Source organism: Dipodomys ordii, unplaced genomic scaffold (genome assembly GCF_000151885.1).
Source record: "Dipodomys ordii isolate 6190 unplaced genomic scaffold, Dord_2.0 Scaffold105, whole genome shotgun sequence".
In the NCBI taxonomy this organism is placed as follows: domain Eukaryota; kingdom Metazoa; phylum Chordata; class Mammalia; order Rodentia; family Heteromyidae; genus Dipodomys; species Dipodomys ordii.
The window spans coordinates 3,268,501-3,285,863 of NW_012267321.1; the positions used below are offsets into that span (position 1 = coordinate 3,268,501).

Consider the following 17,363-nt stretch of genomic DNA (forward strand, 5'->3'; position numbering starts at 1 on the left):
AGTAACTCCTTACCAATGGCGCCTGCCATGACACGGACACCATTGACACGTGTCTCCACATCAGTGGAGTACACGCACTGGGGGCCGCTGGGCCCCACCTCCGAGGCTGCGGACGTCACCGCTGGCCGGCCGCGGCATTGCGCGGCAAGTGCCTGACAGCTTCCGGCCTGCGGCACACGTGGTTCCAAAGGGGCTGTGGCCTCGGCGCAGGCCAGGACTGGGGGGGGGGCCGAGGGGTGTGGGGGACTGGGGGGCGGTGCACGGGCGAGGGATAAACGACTTCCTCCCCAGAGGACGCAGAGAGCCGTGGTCTCCGCGAGATGGCGCTCCGCGGCAATGCCGCCGGGAAGGCGGGATGACCGCTCGGCCCTGGCGGCCCTTGGACAGCTAGAAGTTAAAAATTGGCGCGTGCACAGTGGCAGCCATGGCCTGGTTCCTGGGCTCCGGCTCGTACTTTTCTGCCCCAGGCTGGCACTGCACCAAGATTCGCCTCGTTCCGGCCTTTTTTTGTTGATTCAAAGTCGGCAAGCATCCTGTGCTGGCGCACATGCGCGGCCACACACACGCGTGGAAACACACACACACACACAGATTTTGAACAGGCCGGGACACGTGGCTTCATGCTGAACCGTCTGTCCTTATGAAAGGCCTTGGGTTTTGCCCCTAACGACACCCAAAAACCACCACCACCCGGATGTGCGGCCGGTGGTGCAGTACAGGCCTGTGGTCCCAGCTGCTCGGAATCAGATCTAAGGATCCGAGTTCAAAGGCAGCCCAGGCAGGACGTCCGGTCCCAGAGCTTTATCTCCCAGGAACCAGCAGAAATCCAGCCGTGCTGCGGTGGCTCAAAGTGGTGCAGCGCCAGCCTGGGGCGAAAGAACCTGGGATGGCGCCGGACCCGGAGTTTAAGCCCTCGATGCTCGGGTTGGTTCCTTCATCTTTAAAAAACAGCAGGCTGCGGCCAGACGGTGGCGCAGGCGGCCTGGTTACCCGGCTAACAGCGCGATTGTTGGGGGCTTCGGCTGAGTGACCCCAGCCCGCACCCCGGGTCAGGGTGGGTGGACCTGTGGACAGACCCAGTGTCCGGCGCGTGACCGCCCGGGCCGAGGGCGCAGGCCAGGCTGTGAGCGTGCACACGCGTGGACGTGTTTGGTGTCAAGAGTATGAGCATGAAGGGACACAACACTCCCACTTAGGTTTGGTGTGTTCTAAAGGAAAAGCCTCTGGACGGATAAAGTTGAGCATCCCGAAGCTGAAGCCCCCCGGTGAGAGGAATTCCTTCCTCATAGGACGGAGGGCGGGCGGGGAACCTGCGGCCATTGTCAGCAGAGCCGCAACCCTGCCGCGCCGTGCACGTCCGCCTTGCTTCCCACCCCCATCCCAAGCCCCCCTCTGGCTGGTGCTGGGTCCGGGGTGACTACGTGCGAGCTCTGCCCTGGGCTGCGGGTGCACAGGGAGGACAGGCGGGGCCCGCAGGGGCCCGCGCCCGCCCCCGGCTCCAGGGCTCCGTGACCACCTCGACTCTGGACGAGCCGGCCCTGGCCCGCCTCACCTCTGTGCACAGAAACCTGTGCTGGGACGTGACACGGGGCTCGCGGTGGCCTGAGCCCGGGGTGAGGGGTGAGTGTGACTCTGACCTGCCTGCCGCGGTCGGCGCCCGCCCCGGGCTGCCCGGCCCCGCGGCCCTGCCGGTCCGGGGCCCTGGTCACGCCCTGACCTTAGCGCACCCCCGGAGGGGGTGGGGAGCGCTGCGGGCCGGAGCCTGCCTCCCTCCTCCCCTCCGCCGCACGGCGCCGGGGTGACTGGGGCACAGGGCACCACGAACGCCCAAGATTAAGTTTATAGAGTACATGGAGTTGGTGGCGCCCAGGCCGCTTTTTTCTGCCGGTGGTCTGGGCCATGGAGGACCCACCTGTAGGCCCGGCAGTGCCTTCCTCAGTTTCCCCAGGGAGCCGGGCCGCCCCAGGAGGGATGGCAGCACGGCCGTCCCAGGCTGGCAGGGTCTACGTGACGACCCCGAGGCCCTGGAACCTGGGCGGAGAGCCTGGTTCCACCCCAGCCCGCCACCGAGATAACGAGCAGCGCGCTGGTGCCGGTTCTGTTCGGACTCGTTTGGACTCTGACCTCCAAGCGCGGTTTCTGTGTGTTTTGCGCCCGTCCTGGTGTTTGAACATAGGGCCTGGCGGGGCGCACGGGGATGGCGGGCAGGCCTTCTGCGATGGCTCCCGCGGGGATCAGATCAGCCGCACCCCACGCGCGCTCGGCCGCGGCCGCACCGCGGCAAGGCGCGCACTGGGAAGCCCTTCCGCGTTCCCGACCGCGGCAAGGCGCGCGCGCGCGCACGGCCCGGACCTTTCCCTGCCTCACGATCCACATGAGCCCCCCGCCCTCATGCAGGGCGCAGGGCCAGCGGCCAGGCCTTCCTTGACGGCGCTCCCACTTCGCGCGGCACGCGCATGCCCACGCGGCACGGCCGGGACAGCTCACGCACGCTCACCCACGTGGTGGGGAAAGGTGCCGGGCTGCTACCCTGCCCCATCCCCTCGCCCTGGATCCAGGGACTCCCTCCACAAGCCACGCCCGCCAGCCCAAGGGGGCGCCACGCTGCCCGGGACCCCAGGAACATGGCGCAATCGCCCTGGGTGCCACTCAGGGCCGCGGACTGGAGGTAAAACACGGCCCGGCTGCTCCACGTGCGGCCAGCAGCCAAAACAAGGAAGGGCTGCCTGTTCACCGGGCACCCTGGTAAAGTGGGAAATCCTCCACAGAGCCTTCCGCGGGCCTGGAAGGCGGGGGAGTCCGAGGGCTGGCGGGACGCCTCCCCAGACCGCGAGCAGGCGGACACGCCGACACGCCCAGGCCCGGCAGGGGTCCACCGGCTATGCGCCACGCCCAGGCCCGGCAGGGGTCCACCGGCTTTGCCCCGGAGTGTGTGCATTACAACAACCGTGTCCTTTGTGAGTGAGATGCAAGAGAAATTGCGTGTGATGCCACGATCTGCCCAGTGCAACTGGTTAGGGAGCTGCCCAAGGGAGGAGGGCTTAGCGGCCCACCTCATCCACCCACTCCCGGGGGCCACACCAGGACACCACGAACACCAGGTACACCATCTTTATTCATTCATTTGCAAGGCAGTTGAAGGCCGGGTGTGCCACCGGTTGGTGGTAGAACATTTAACTCCATTCCTAGCCCCCAGAAATGAGAAAAATGCTCCGGGTGGCACCGCAGGGTCCTGAGTTCCAGGGCCTGGCCCACGGGCCTCCTTCCTCCATGGACAGGAGGGCACTGTGTGTGTCCTGCGAGTCCCGAGGCTGTAGCTACACCAGTGCGGCACTGGGGTGGTCCTGGGTAGGCTGCGGGCTGGAGGCCGGCTCATCCTTCAAGCTGTGCCGGATCCCATATCCAAAATAGATGGTAAATCCTGGCAGGAAAAGCAAGGCAGTACAATGGAAAGCCAGCACGTGGAGGGAGGGGAGGGACATGGGACAGGAAGGTCCAGTGTCCAGAAAACTCCCTTCCCCTCCCCCACCCCAGAGAGCCACTCACCAATCACCATCCATATCCCAAACCGGGTCCAGGTGGCAGCGGTCATCTGCATCATGAGGTAGACATTCACAAAGATGCTGAACAAGGGCAGGACAGGCAGGAACGGGACCTGCAAGCATGGCAGAGGGCTCAAACCGGGCCCCTCAGTGCCATGGGAGGGGGAGAAAGTGGGGGGGGAGGCCTGGGCAGAGAACTGAAACCCTTCCCACCCCTCCCTCCTCCACCCTTCCCTCCCCCCTGTGGGATTACATGCAGGCAGAGAGGGATCAGGCATGGCCTACCCTGAAATGCAGATGGGCGCCACTCTGGGGCTGTCTCCAGATAACCAGGGTCAGCACAGCCATGAGCCCCAGCAACCCTGCTGCCACCCCCACATTCACTGTGTCCCCATTGAACAGCTGCTGGGGCCACTGCGCCAGGACCAGACTCAGCGTCGTCAGCAACAGAACTGAAGGGTGAAGCAAGGCCCAAGTGGATTGGCCAGGGCCCATATCCCAACTGCCAGCACCCTCTCCCTTCCCCCTAGCCTGTGCCACCCCCCCCCTCCAGTGTTCACTGCCGGTTCCCCTCCCTCACCCCCCAGATCCCCCCTCAGGGAAACACAGCCCACACCACAGGCTGTAGGAGGTGCGGGGAGAAAGTCCAGAGCTTACCCAGCAGTGAGGCACAGATGTAGACCACGCGGCCGGATGCCTGAGTGGGGGTGTTGTCCGAGGAGAGACACAGGCTCTTGAGGAGCCTCATGCACCCCCCACTCCCACCTCCTGATGCTGCTTCTGGGGGGGCTGTGTGGGACACAGGCCTCATCTCCACGGTGTCCCTCTCTCGCTTCTCAGAACTTGCCTTCTGGTCCGGCTGGTACCTGAATCCATTACAAATGCAAAGTTCACTTTTTTGTTGGTCGTGGGGCCTGAACTCTGTGCCTGGACGCTGTCCCTCAGCCCTTCAGCTCAAAGTGAGTGTTCTACCACTTGAGCCACAGCACCACTTCTGGCTTTTTCTGTGTATGTGGTGCTGAGGAATCAAACCCAGGGCCTCATGCATGCAAGGCAAGCACTCTACCACTGAGCCACCTTCTCAGTCCTGTTTTTTGTTTTTTATGCTGGTCCTGGAGCTTGAACTTAGGGACCTGGGTGCTGTCCCTGAGCTTTTGTCCCAAGACTGATGCTCTACCCCTTGAGCCGTGGCTCCATTCCAGCCTTTTGATGGTTCATTGGAGATAAGAGTCTCAGGACTTTCCTGCCCAGGGCCGGCTTCGAACTGTGATCCTCATAGCCAACATCACAGGAGCCAGGATAAGGCAGGGGGAGGTCTTACCTGAGGACCAGCACAGAGAAGGACACCAGGGAGTAGGCCAGCAGGGTCCCAATAGAGGTGAGGTCCACCAGATCGCTGAGCTCCACCAAGAAAGCCATCATTGCTGCAGTGAGGGCCAGGAGACAGACAGAGAGGTGGGGCCGGGGGTCATGGGCCGGACACCCACCTAGGGAATCACCAGCCCCAGAACGCGAGGAGAAGGCTGGGCACTCATGCTTCCTCACCTGCAATGAGCCCAGATATCACAGTGGCTAGGATGGGGGTGTGCGTCCGGCTGTGGACTCGGGCAAGCGTGCCGAACAGGAGCCGGTCTTCCGCCATGGCGTAGATCACCCGGGGCACCGGGAACATGGAGCCTAGCAAGCTGGGGGTGGACAGGGCTGTGTAGGATAGGAGTGAACGGGGCGCCCCCCCTTTTCAGCCCCCTGGGGAGGCTAGGAGCCACCTTCTTCCCACCTGGAGGTGAGTGCACACAGGGTGCCCACCGCTACTGCAAAGCGGGCTGGAGCCCAGCCCACGTAGACAAAGGCGAAGGGCAGCGGGCTCTCAGTGTGGACCTGGTAGTAAGGCACCATGAGAGTGAGCGATGCGGAGACCCCGAAGTACATGAGGAAGCAGATGAAGAGCGACAGCACGATGCCCAGCGGGATGGACCGCTGCGGGTGGCGGGCCTCCTCCCCTGCAGGCGGGGGGGGGGGAATGAGGGTCCTACACAGGGCATGCTAGGGCCTGCCCCCCAGCATCAGCTGGCCTCTGGAAGCCCATGTTTCCCCCACACACACAGCCCAGGCTACCAAGCTACCTGTGGTTGCAATGCAGTCAAAGCCAATGAAGGCGAAGAAGCAGGTGGCTGCACCTCGGAGGATGCCGGGCAGGCCGAAAGGCGCAAATCCTCCCGTGCCCAAGTCCCCCAAGCTGTGGAGGGAAACAGAGGGGGGACATAGAGGTGTGCAGTGCTCAGGCCCGCCCCCCTCCACTGCTCATTGCCTCCCCACTCCTGTCTTCCTCAGCCACCCCACCTGTACGAGCTGTTGCGCGCCTCTGCCTGCTTGTAGTCCTGGCTGGTGAGCCTCCAGTGGCGCAAGTTGCCCTTCAGGAAGCCGGAGAGGATGATGAATGTCAGCACAGTCAGGTTCACCCCTGTGAACAGGCGTGTGACCAGAGCCGATTCCCGCACCCCCAGCGCCAGCAGCCCTGTGGGGAGGTGAGAGAGGCCAGTCAGGAAGGGGATACTGTGTACCTAGGGACACTGTAGGGGACCATGTGGGGCCCATCCCCACCCCAGTTCCCATCCCCATCTCCTTCCTCCCCCCCCCCAGCCCATCCCCACCCCTGCATCACCAGTGAGGACCACCACCAGGCCCAGCGCAAAGAAGTCTGGGTACTTGGCCAGGATGCCCGGAGCCGACATAGGAAACTTGCTGACCAGGGCATCAGAGATGTGGTTCCCAGTAAGGCCGTCAAAGGCCGCGCTCCAGGCCCGGGCCACGCCTGCCGCGCCTGAAGCAGGAGAAGAGGTCACATCACTCAGAAGTGAAGAGGAGAGCAGCCATGGGGTATGTTACTAGTTATTACTTTTATTTTTTTATCAGTCTCAAGGCTTGAACTCGGGGCCTGTGCCACTGCTGTCCCTGAGCCTTTTTGAAGCCATACCTCCACTTCCAGTTTTCTTGTGGTTAATTGAAGAGTCTCATGGACTTTCCTGCCTGAGCTGGCTTTGAAATGTGATCCTCAGATCTCACCCTCCAGAGTAACTAAGATTACAGGCGTGAGCCACCAAAGCCTGGCAGTTATTCCAATTTTTAAAAATTATCTTTAAGTAGCTGTACAAATAAAGGAGTTTCAATCCAACAGTTTGTGAGTACCATGTATCTTGATTGGTGTCACCCTTTTGCATCAATTAAAAAGACAAACAGGAGCTGGGAGTTCTGTCCTCCCAGCTACTCAGGAGGCTGAGATCTGAGGATTGTGGTTTAAAGCCAGTCCAAGTGGATAAATCCAAGAGACTTGTGTCCAAGGGAGCACAAAGCTGGAAGTGGAGCTGTGGCTCAAGTGGTAGAGCACTAGCCTGGAACAAAAAGTTGAAGCTGCAGGACCAGCAGACACACATACACACACACACACACACACACACACACACACAGTGGACAAATATCTAGCCCCTCAGAGCTTCTTCTTGGGGCTAGGGTATGGCTGAGACCTGGAACCCTGGCCTCGCGGACCTGAGGAACACAAGGCAGCACTGAGTGGGCTGACGTGGGAGTCTGGGGTCCCCATGTCCTGGGGTATGAGAGCCCCTGGGTCCTGGTGACCCAGGACCCCCTGTACTGACCACCCTGAGCTCCACCCTCCACCCCTGCTTTCCCACCACACACTCAGGCCTCACCTATGACGTAGGAGAGAATGAGGTTCCAGCCTGTGATGAAGGCTAGCAGCTGGCCCACGGTTACGTAACTGTAGAGGTAGGCGGAGCCGGAGCCCGGCACGCGGGCCCCAAACTCGGCATAGCAGAGTCCAGACAGCACGGATGCCAGTGCGGCCACCAAGAAGCAGATGACAATGGCAGGTCCAGCTTTCTCCCGGGCCACCTCCCCAGCCAGGACGTACACGCCGGCCCCTAGTGTGCTGCCCACACCCAAGGCCACCAGATCCAGGGTGTTGAGGCAGCGGGACAGGGGGCTCTCGGTGCCTGACAGCTGCAGCGGCCGCCGGCGCATCAGCTTCCAGCCCAGGTGGCGAACAGCCTGAAACGGCATCCTGGGTACTCGGTAGGGTGGGGAGGTCTGCGGAGACACGACAAGACACGGTGCTGACTGAGAGTGGACGGCGCTGGCCCCCTGGGGGACGGCTGTCCTCACGCTGTCAGGGCAGCACTGTGGGCTGAAGAACCAGTGTCCACCTCAGGTTCTTCAGGGCACAGCAGAACCCAAAAGGGTGCAAGTGCCAGGCACTGATGGCTCATGCCTGTCATCCTAGCTACTCAGGAGGCTGAGATCTGAGGATCGTAGTTCAAGGCCAGCCTGGGCAGGAAAGTCCCTGAGACTCTTATCTCCAATAAACCACTCAGAAAACTGGAAGTGGTGCTATGGCTCAAGTGGTAGAGTGCTAGCCTTGAGCTGAAGAGCTGAGGGACAGTGCCCAGGCCCAGAGTTCAAGACCCACAACCCCTCAAAAAAAAATAAAAGTGCAAGTCCTGGGGTTTGAATCCAGGGCTTGGGCGCTGCCCCTGAGTCTCTTTGTACTCAAGGCTAGAGCTCTATCACTTGAGCCATAGCGCCACTTCTGGCTTTTTCTTTTTCTTTTTTTTTTTTAATTGTGAAAATACTGTACAATTACATGGGCAAGATAATGAGTACATTTCTTATCAAGCATTGTAGCCTCCTCCTTTGTTGCCCCTTCCCATCCTCCCCCTGCCGCCCCCCCACTTCTGGCTTTTTCTGAATAGTTTATTGAGATAAGAGTCTCACAGACTTTCTTGTGCAGTCTGGTCTGGCTTTAAACTGTGATCCTCAGATCTCAGCCTCCGGAGTAGCTAGGATGTCAGGTGTGAGCCAGGGACACCCGGCTCACTTGGCTTTTTTGGTGGTTTATTGTAAATAAGAACCTCACACTTTCCTGCCTGGGCTGGCTTTGAACCTCGAAGGTCAGATCTGAACTGCAATCCTCAGATCTCAGCCTCCTGAGTGGCTGGGATTACAGATGGGAGCTACAGATGCTCGGCTGGACACTTTTCCAAGTTGTGGGAAGAATTATTGAAGATATCAGCACAGTGCCCAGCTCAGTGCCTGGCCAGGGCAGCTCCAGGGTGGGAGGCCGGGACATGAAAACGCTTATGTTCCCAAGTTGATCTGCTGCACCCTCCCTCCACCCCTCTTCACCCTCACCGCCCCCCCACGGGGGTGGGGGCTTGAGGAACCCAGGGCTCCACACTCCACATTCCCAAGACCCCAGCCCGGAATTGGAGCTTTGTTCCATTACCCGTGAAATGGAACAGAATTAGAATTTGGAGCTGGGGCCAAAGAAGATGAGGTGAGTTGGGGATGGGGGGGGCGCTCCCAGGTTCAGGGAGGTGAGAGACTGGAAACATCCATGCTCATAAGCAGCCTTACTCAAGCAACACAAGTCTGTAATCCTGGTAATGGGGGACCAGAGGGAGAAAGATGGTGAAACCAGCTTGGACTGCAGAATGAGACTGTCTTAAAAGCAAATGCTAGGCATTTGCTTTTAAGGTGTCTCACACCTGTAATCCTAGCCACTCAGGAGGCTGAGACCTGAGGATTAAGGTTCAAAGCCAGCCTGGGCAGAAAAGTTCGTGAGACTCCTATCTCCAATAAACCACTTAAAAAACTTGCTGTGGCTCAAGTGATAGAGCACTCACCTTTAGCTGAAGAGCTGAGGGCCAGCGCCCAGACCCCAGAGTTCAAGCCTCACGACCAACAAAACAACAACCCAAAAAGCCAGAAGTGGTGCTTGGCTCAAGTGATAGAGCCCCTGTCTTGAGCAAAAGAAGCTCAGCGACAGTGTCCAGACCCTGAGTTCAAGCCCCACAATTGGCAAAAAAGGAAGAAAGAAAGAAACTAGGACACAGAGAAGCCTTGCAGCCCTTATTCTAAAGATCTCCAGATACACCCAAACCCTGCCCCCAGCCTCCTAGGGTAGTGAAGGGAAACCAAGTCAAACTGTTTCTCCTCCTGTAATGCCCCTCATTCCTGTGACCCCACTGGGAAGAAAGCAACCTGAATTCCATTCTAACGCAATCCACCCGCCTGCTAAAGAGGCAAACGCCTCCGGCCCCAACACCCCCACCCGCTCCAAGTTCAGATCCAGTAACAAGTCTAGGCCCCAGAATTTGTCATTCATCTACAAGCTACATCTATAACTTAGGCTGGGCACCAGTGGCTCATGCCTGTCATCCCAGCTACTCAAGAGGCTGAGATCTAAGGGTCAAAAGTTCAGAGCCAGCCCAGGCAGGAAATGTCTGTGAGACACTTAGCTTCAATTAACCACCAAAAAAGTGAAAGTGGAGCTATGGTTCAAGTGATAGAGCACCAGCTTTGGGGAAAACAAGTCAAAAAAGAAAGCACCCAGGGAGGAGGACCTGAGTTCAAAAACCCCCAATACCAGCACACACAAGATCAAAAGAAGCTATGAAGTAGGGTCTATGCCAGGCCATTGGGGGAGAGGGGGCACTCCTTGTGAGCCTGAACCCCGTTGACTACACAAGAGGCTGAGAATAAGAAACCCAATGAAGGAACACACAGGAAAGATCTGGAGGGGCCCCCGCTAAGGGGGCTTCTGTCTGTCTGCACAGGTTTGAGAGGCTCCCACGCTCCCCCCCCACTCCACCCAAGGCCCCCAACATGTGTGGGTTACTGCCCTGCGCACCTGCACGTGTTCAGCTCCGGACACTCGGGGACCCCAGCCGGCTCGGGGCAGGATGGAGGCCTCACAGGCGGACCTCAGAGAGGCCTGGCGAAGCGTGTCGGAATGAGGCTGGCTGGCCTGTCTGCCAGGATTCCTCCCTCAGACCCCTTTATCACCCTGCCCGGAAGACAAGCTCCGTCTCGCGGCCTTGCCTGGGGGGCGGGGGAGGGGTTGGCCCCAGGGGAACCTGACAGCTCCTCACTCAGCGCCCCGTTTCCTGAGTTCAAGGCCCAGGACTAGCACCAAATAAAGTTAATAAATGAAAACCAGAGAAATATTTTTTTGGGGGGAGGGAGGGAGGCTTGAACTCAGAGTCTGGACACTGTCTCTGAGCTTCTTTGCTCAAGGCTAGTGCTCTACCACCTGAGCCACAGTGCCACTTCCAGCTTTTTCTGTGTATGTGGTGCTGAGGAATCAAACCCAGGGTTTCATGCATGCTAGGCAAGCAAGCTACCACTGAGCCACCTTCCCAGCCCCTAGAGAAATGCTCTATAAGGACAGCTTCTCCAACTAGCTGGCATTGGGACCCCCTGCAGCCCAGATGCCACCACCCTGGGCACATCCCGGTGGTCTTCCTGAGGCCGGGGCTGCAGATTACAGCCATCTTCCCTCCTAGGCCTTCCATACCACCCTGGGGGTCTCTCCCCCAGCTCCCATCCCTGCTAGCACCAAATAGTATTGTGGGGGTGTGCACCACTCTACTAGAGCCACAGCTCCACTTCCAGTTTTTTTCTGGCTAATTGGAGATGACAGTCTCACAGACTTTCCTGCCTAGGCTGGCTTTGAACCACGATCCTCAGATCTCAGCCTCTTAGGTAGCTGGGATGACAGGCATAAGCCACCGGCACCAGGCTCATTTCTGGCTTTCCTCTCTTGAGAAGCAGACTTATCCCGGAGCTGTGATTTGCACATGCAGGTAAGCACTTCTGAGGACATTTGATTGAAATTATGAGGACCAGCCTGACCTAGTGGGTCTGCCTGTAACCACAGCCACGGAAGCTGAAGCAGCATGTCCTTAAGTACAAGGCCAGCCAGGTCAAAGTTACCAATATCCTAATACACTCCTTAATAAGTGTTACACTCCCTAATAATATAACTACATATAGTTATATATATATAGTTATATATATATAACTATATATATATATATGTAAAGCAAAATACAGCAGCACAGAACAATAAGCCCCAGTTACATTCAGATTTATCACAAGTATTTGGACCCAGCCCCAGCTGACTGAGAACTTTGTCCTCAGATTTTGGCTCCAGTTTAGTTGGGATTACTGGCCTATGCTCTTTTGCTAGATTTGGAAACTCATTTAAGAGCTGATTAACATGAGAAAAGCACCTAAGTACCTTGATCCAAGCCTATAATCCCAGAAGAGGCCCGAGGATGCACAGTTTGGGCACAGACTGGCTCAGCTTATGAGATCTTGACTCAAGAATAAACAAATCAGCCGGGCGCTGGTGGCTCACGCCTGTAATCCTAGCTACTCAGGAGGCTGAGATCTGAGGATCGCAGTTCAAAGCCAGCCCGGGCAGGAAAGACTGTGAGACTCCTATCTCCAATAAACCACCAGAAAACCGGAAGTGGCACTGTAGCTCAAGTGGTAGAGTGCTCGCCTTGAGCTGAAGAGCTGAGGGACAGCGCCCAGGCCCAGAGTTCAAGCCCCACAACCAAAAAAAAAAAAGAATAAACAAATCACAGCAGGGCACCTGGTGGCTCATGCCTGTATTCCTAGCTGCTCAGGAGGCTGAGGTCTAAGGATCGTGGTTCAAAGCCAGCCCAGGCAGGAAAGTCCCTGGGAGTCTCCTCTCCAATGCACCACTCAAAAATCAGAAGTGGCACTGTGTCTCAAAGTGGTAAAGCACTAGCCTTGAGCGAAAGAAGCTCAGGGACAGTGCCTAGACCCTGAGTTGAAGCCCCAGGACAAAAATAAATAATCAGGAAAAAAAAGTATGTTTTAGTAAGTTTTGAGGTCTTCACAAAAGGAAGGTAGATACTGAATTGTAGTTATTTAATACCTAAAGCTCTGCGTATGTATATACACATATACACACATTTACACAAAAAATACACATATATGTATATACACATGATACAGTCCATGTATATATACTATGTTATATAGAGTATGTATAATGTATATGATATAATTTATATATTATATAATGTATATGAATGCCATATATAATATGCATATTCCCACATTATATATTATATAGATGCATAATATATACATTATATATATATATATATATATATATATATATATAATGTGTGTGTGTGTGTGTGTGTGTGTGTATGTCAGTTCAAGGACTTGAACTTATTCTTTTTTCTTTTTCAATCAAGGCTGGCCCTCTACTTCCTGTATCTTATTTTATGCTTTTTTGCCAGTCCTGGGGCTTGAACTCAGGGCCTAGGCACTGTCCCTGAGACTCTATGTGCTCAAGGCTAGCACTCTACCACTTGAGCCACAGTGCCACTTCTGGCTTTTTTTGGTATGTGATGCTGAGGAATCGAACCCAGGGCTTCATGCATGCCAGGCAAACACTGTACCCCTGAGCCACATTCCCACCCCTCTCTACCACTTAGGCACAGCTCCACTTCTAGCTTTTTGCTGGCTAATTGGAGATGAGACTCACAGGCTTTCCCCGCCCCCCCCCCAGGCTGGCTTCAAACTTTTTTATTTTATTTTATTTTTTTGGGTCCGGTCGTGGGGCCTGAACTCTGGGCCTGGGCACTGTCCCTTAGCTCTTCAGCTCAAGGCTGGTGCTCTACCACTTGAGCCACAGCACCACTTCCGGCTTTTTTCTTTTTGCTTATGTGGTGCTGAGGAATCCAACCCAGAGCCTCAGGCATGCAAGGCAAGTGCTCTACCACTGAGCCAACTTCCCAGCCCTGGCTTCAAACTTTGATCCTCTAATTGCAACCTCCACATTTGGTTTTTGGTGGCCTAATTGGAGTTAAGAGTCTCAAGTACTTTCCTGACCTGGATGGCTTTGAACCTTGATCCTCTGGATTATAGGTATGAGGTACTTCCCCCCACCAGATGTACTCTGAACTCAAGGCTCCGTCCATTTGCCAGGATGTAATCCCGCGTAAGGTGAAAGAACCTGCGGTCCCCCTGTGAAGATAGAGGTCCCCTGTGCGTGGTACCAGTACACGGAAATCAACCTACAAAATCTGGGGGTCCTGGTGTGGCATCAGACTGGAAGTAGGGGTTGACAGCAAAGAGGTGGGATTAAGGGTGTGGCTCCCTCTGCCCTGTTCAGTATATAAATCCAGGATGATCGCGGCCTGGCTTTATTCCCAGAGCTGAGGGCTACAACTCTGTCCTGCACCACCATGTCAGGCTCCCTGGTTCTTTCTCAAGGTGAGCGGTAGGTTGAGGACAGGGGAGGGTGCATCAGGTCCCTCAGAAGCCAATACAAGCTCCGGAGAGACAGGGTGATGCCCTGAGAGTGGGTATAGGGGCTTAAACTCAGGGCCTGGGCGCCGTCTGTCAGCTCTTTTTTTCAAGGCTGGCGTTCTACCACTTTGAGCCACAGTACCACTTCCAGTTTTCTGGTGGTTCATTGGAGCTAAAAGTCTCAGGGACTTTCCTGCCCAGGCTGGCTTTGAACCTTGGTCCTCAGATCTCAGACCCCTGAGTAGCTAGAATGACAAGCGTGAGTCATGGGCGCCTGGCTGCTAGCCATCTTTAAATCCCAGATCTTCCTCCTCCTTAACTACTAGAGGGAGTTCCCATTCCCTTTTAAGTAGGAGCTTGCTGCTGCTCATGTCTGGCTCAATGGAGATCAGAGTCTCATGGACTTTCCTGCCCAGGCTGGCTTTGAACGGTGATCCTCAGACAGACTTCAGCCTCCCCAGTGGCTGGGATGACAGGCGTGAGCCGGGGGTGCCTGACAGGTTGCAGGTTTTGAGCATGGAATTGATGGCCGCCTCTTTTATATTTCTCTACTTACAAGGCAAGCCCCAGAAATTTCCCCAGAGGAAGAGAACCATCTTCACGGACGATCAGCTAAAAGCTTTGAATTCCATGTTCAGCAGGAACCCGTACCCAGACCACCACCAAAAGAAAGAAATGGCTGCAAAAATGAACATGGACCCAATGGTGCTACAGGTTAGAAGTACCCTCCCCTGCCCCCCTCCCAGCTGCCGTCCTGCACCCCCTTCAACTCTCCCAGCCCCATCTCAATGCTGCAGCCAGGATTTCTTGGGCCATCCTTCCCTCTTTACCTCCATACCCCCACCGCAAGGCCAAGCAAACTTTTATTAAGAACCAGGAAGCAACTACTTTTCTTCTTGAATGTGTCAATCCTAGGACTTGAAGTCAGGGCCTGGGCACTGTCCTTAAGCTTTTCTGCTCAAGGCTGGTGCTCTACCACTTGAACCAGAGCTCCACTTACAGGTTTTCAGTGGTTTCTTGGAGTTCAGTGTCTCACGGCCTGACACCAGTGGCTCACGCCTGCCATCCCAGCTACTCAGAAGGCTGAGATCTGAGGATGGAGATCCAAAGCCAGGCTGGGTAGGAAAGTCCATGAGACTCTCGTCTTCCATTAACCAGCACAAAGCAGGTTAAAGTAAAACCATGGCTCAAGTGATAAGAGAACCAGCCTTGAGCAGACAAGGCTCAAGAGACAGCATGCAGGCCCTGAGTTCAAGCCAAAGGACTGCCACAAAAAAATAGAAATAGGTAAATAAGATATGTCTTTCAGGCTAGTTCTCAGGAAAAGGTAAGTAGAGTCAGAGCTGGCCCAGGACTCCGGCACTCGGGGCAGGGGGAGGGGGAAAAACAAGCCTCTGAAATGCCCCCCAACCCCCACTTGTGGGGTATCTTCCCATGCAGGTGTGGTTCAAGAACCACCGGGCAAAACTAAAGAAATTAAACTGTGGCATCTATGCAGCCCGGCCCCAGCTCTTCCCCAGGGAGGTGGCCAAGGTCAGCGCCAAGGTCAGCCCTGGGAAGACTGAGGTGGTGGAGAGATTGTCACCTTCCTCACCAACCACACCGCCCACGCCACCGCCGCCACCACCACCCACGCCACCCATGCTACCCACGTCCGATGCCCTGCATGCCGCCCTCGGGCCAGCTCTGGTCTACACCCATGGTGCCACACCCGCGTACCAGCTCCGAGTGTGCCCCATGCACGAGGGCCATCATGGGGGTCACAGGGTCGTCCACTTCGGCTGCTGTGAGGACTCCTCCATCTACTGCCTCCACCCCATCTCCACGTCCCCCAACACCTACCCCAGCCGCCTGCCTGCCCCCCGGCCCTGCGGGGAGGGGAGAAGGTAGGCACAACGTCTGGTCCCTGGGTTTTGTGTGGTTTTGTTTTGAGAGGGGGGATCTTGCTATGTGGCCCAGGCGGGTCTCAAGCTCTGGCGCCTCCTGCCTCCACCTCCCCAGGACCTGGGGTGACAGGTTGTGCTGCCATGCCCCGGTTATCACATGCTGTCATGGCAGTAAATACTTTCCCTGTAGAACTAACTAGAAGCCCGCACAGCAGTGTGGGTGGATTTCACCATCATGATCCATGGGGAGAAAGAAAAGAAAAATGGTAGTAGCAAGGTTGCCGGTGGCTCACGCCTGTCATCTGAGCTTCTCAGGAGGCTGAGACCTGAGGATCGCGGTTCAAAGCCAGCCTGGACAGGAAAGTCCGTGAGACTCTGATCTCCAATGAATCACCAGAAAACCAGAAGTGGCACTGTGGCTCAAGTGGTAGAGCGCCAGCCTTGAGCTGAAGAGCTGAGGGACAGCGTCTAGGCCCAGAGTTTGAGCCTCATGACTGGCAGAAAAAGGAGGGGAGAGTGGAGAGGTCGTGGACAATGCTGCACGCCCACGAGACCATCCTGGGACCCCATGTGCCCCAGGACGCCTCCACCTTGGGCCCTGACCGCCCATGACCCTGGCATTTCTCTCTCCCTCTCAGTACAGGAAGAAACATTCTGGAAAGTAGTGTTATCTGCCCGGACACCAGCTAGCCAAGGCAGCAGCCGTCCCCTGAGGTCCTGTCACTTGAGTTTCACCTCCCAGAACTCCAGCCACAGAAGAAACGATGGCAGACAGGCCCAGTAGCTTGGACCACAGGGCCCTGCCCTCCTGTGTGCATGAATGGATGTATTTATAATGCATGAGTGTGTTTATAATCAATGTGTAATAAATATGTAAAGCACTCTGCAGGGGCCTTTTCATTACTGTGAATTCCCAGCTGGCAGGGTGCCCTTCCTGGGCTGAGAGAGCGGAGGCAGGTGGCAAAGGGCAGGGGGGAAGGGGAGGGGGAGGGGAAGGGAGGGGGAGGGGCAGCCACCACTGTCTGCAAACAGGAGGCTGTGCACATGCACTCATCCAAGAGCATGCCTGTACTAGGATTTGAACTGGGTTCTCTTCCTCAAGAATGATGCTCCTTTACTCTTTAGTTCCAGCCCTAGTACTAGCACAGCAACAACAGCAAAAATCATAATAAAATTATAAAACCGATTAGGTATTTAGTTGACCGGAGGGGAGATGTGCATGCAGGCCCGGGGTTGGGGCAGTGGGGCCCTGGGCTGGTGGGGTCTTGGGATCTGGGCTGGATTCTGGCATCACAGGGACCGGGTTGGGAGGCCTTGAGCACAAACGGTGCTACAGAGGCAACAGAGAGCTCAGAAGTCAACAAACAGCCTGGGCACTGGTGCTCATGCCTCTCATCCCAGCTACTCAGGAAGCTGAGATCTCAGGATGGTTGGTTCGAAGCCAGCCAGGGCAGGAAAGTCCGTGAGACTCTTATCCCCAGTAAACCATCCAAAGCTGGAAGTAGAGCTGGGGCTCAAGTGGTAGAGAAAAAGAGTGAAAAAAGCTCAGGGACAGCACCCAGGCCCTGAGTTCAAGCCCTAAGGACTCAGAGGCACACAAGCCAAGTGAACAAACAGGTTGAGCGGGAATTGCAGTCTGCAGTTCTAGGATAAAGATCTCATTCCGTTGGGACCAGCAGGGTAGAAGGAAGCATTTGCCTTAGGGAAACGAGGAGGGGGGGAGGGAGGGATGCGTGCAAAATCTCAGCACCCTACTCTGCTTTTTTTTTTTTTTTGTCGG

The 17,363-nt window shown here is 56.3% G+C and overlaps 2 protein-coding genes across 2 annotated transcripts in view; one reads left to right on the forward strand and one right to left on the reverse strand.

The window, feature by feature from the left end:
- Positions 1 to 3,317: 3,317 nt before the first annotated feature.
- LOC105994223 (cationic amino acid transporter 3-like) lies at positions 3,318 to 7,619 on the reverse strand. Its single transcript, XM_013027634.1, has 11 exons — positions 7,250 to 7,619; positions 6,205 to 6,363; positions 5,883 to 6,057; positions 5,666 to 5,778; positions 5,320 to 5,542; positions 5,088 to 5,227; positions 4,864 to 4,966; positions 4,200 to 4,408; positions 3,828 to 3,994; positions 3,547 to 3,655; positions 3,318 to 3,421 (listed from the first exon to the last, which is right to left on the reverse strand). Exons 1-11 carry the CDS (start codon positions 7,617 to 7,619, stop codon positions 3,318 to 3,320), a joined length of 1,872 nt encoding a protein of 623 aa, XP_012883088.1.
- Positions 7,620 to 14,213: 6,594 nt separating this feature from the next.
- Positions 14,214 to 17,363, forward strand: part of Dprx (divergent-paired related homeobox) — a 15,702-nt gene continuing 12,552 nt past the window's right edge. The window contains exons 1-2 of the mRNA XM_013027635.1: positions 14,214 to 14,411; positions 15,138 to 15,583. Coding sequence (XP_012883089.1) covers positions 14,214 to 14,411; positions 15,138 to 15,583 — 644 coding nt within the window. The remainder of the gene's footprint in view (positions 14,412 to 15,137; positions 15,584 to 17,363) is intronic.

Excerpts from the sequence above, each read along its gene's own strand:
- LOC105994223 (XM_013027634.1), bottom strand. The coding sequence starts at position 7,619 with ATGCCGTTTCAGGCTGTTCGCCACCTGGGCTGGAAGCTGATGCGCCGG. Across the intron at positions 3,995-4,199 it reads CATCTGTGCCTCACTGCTGG|TTCTGTTGCTGACGACGCTG; the intron begins GTAAGCTCTGGA and ends TTCACCCTTCAG. Across the intron at positions 3,656-3,827 it reads GCGCCCATCTGCATTTCAGG|GTCCCGTTCCTGCCTGTCCT; the intron begins GTAGGCCATGCC and ends CCATGCTTGCAG.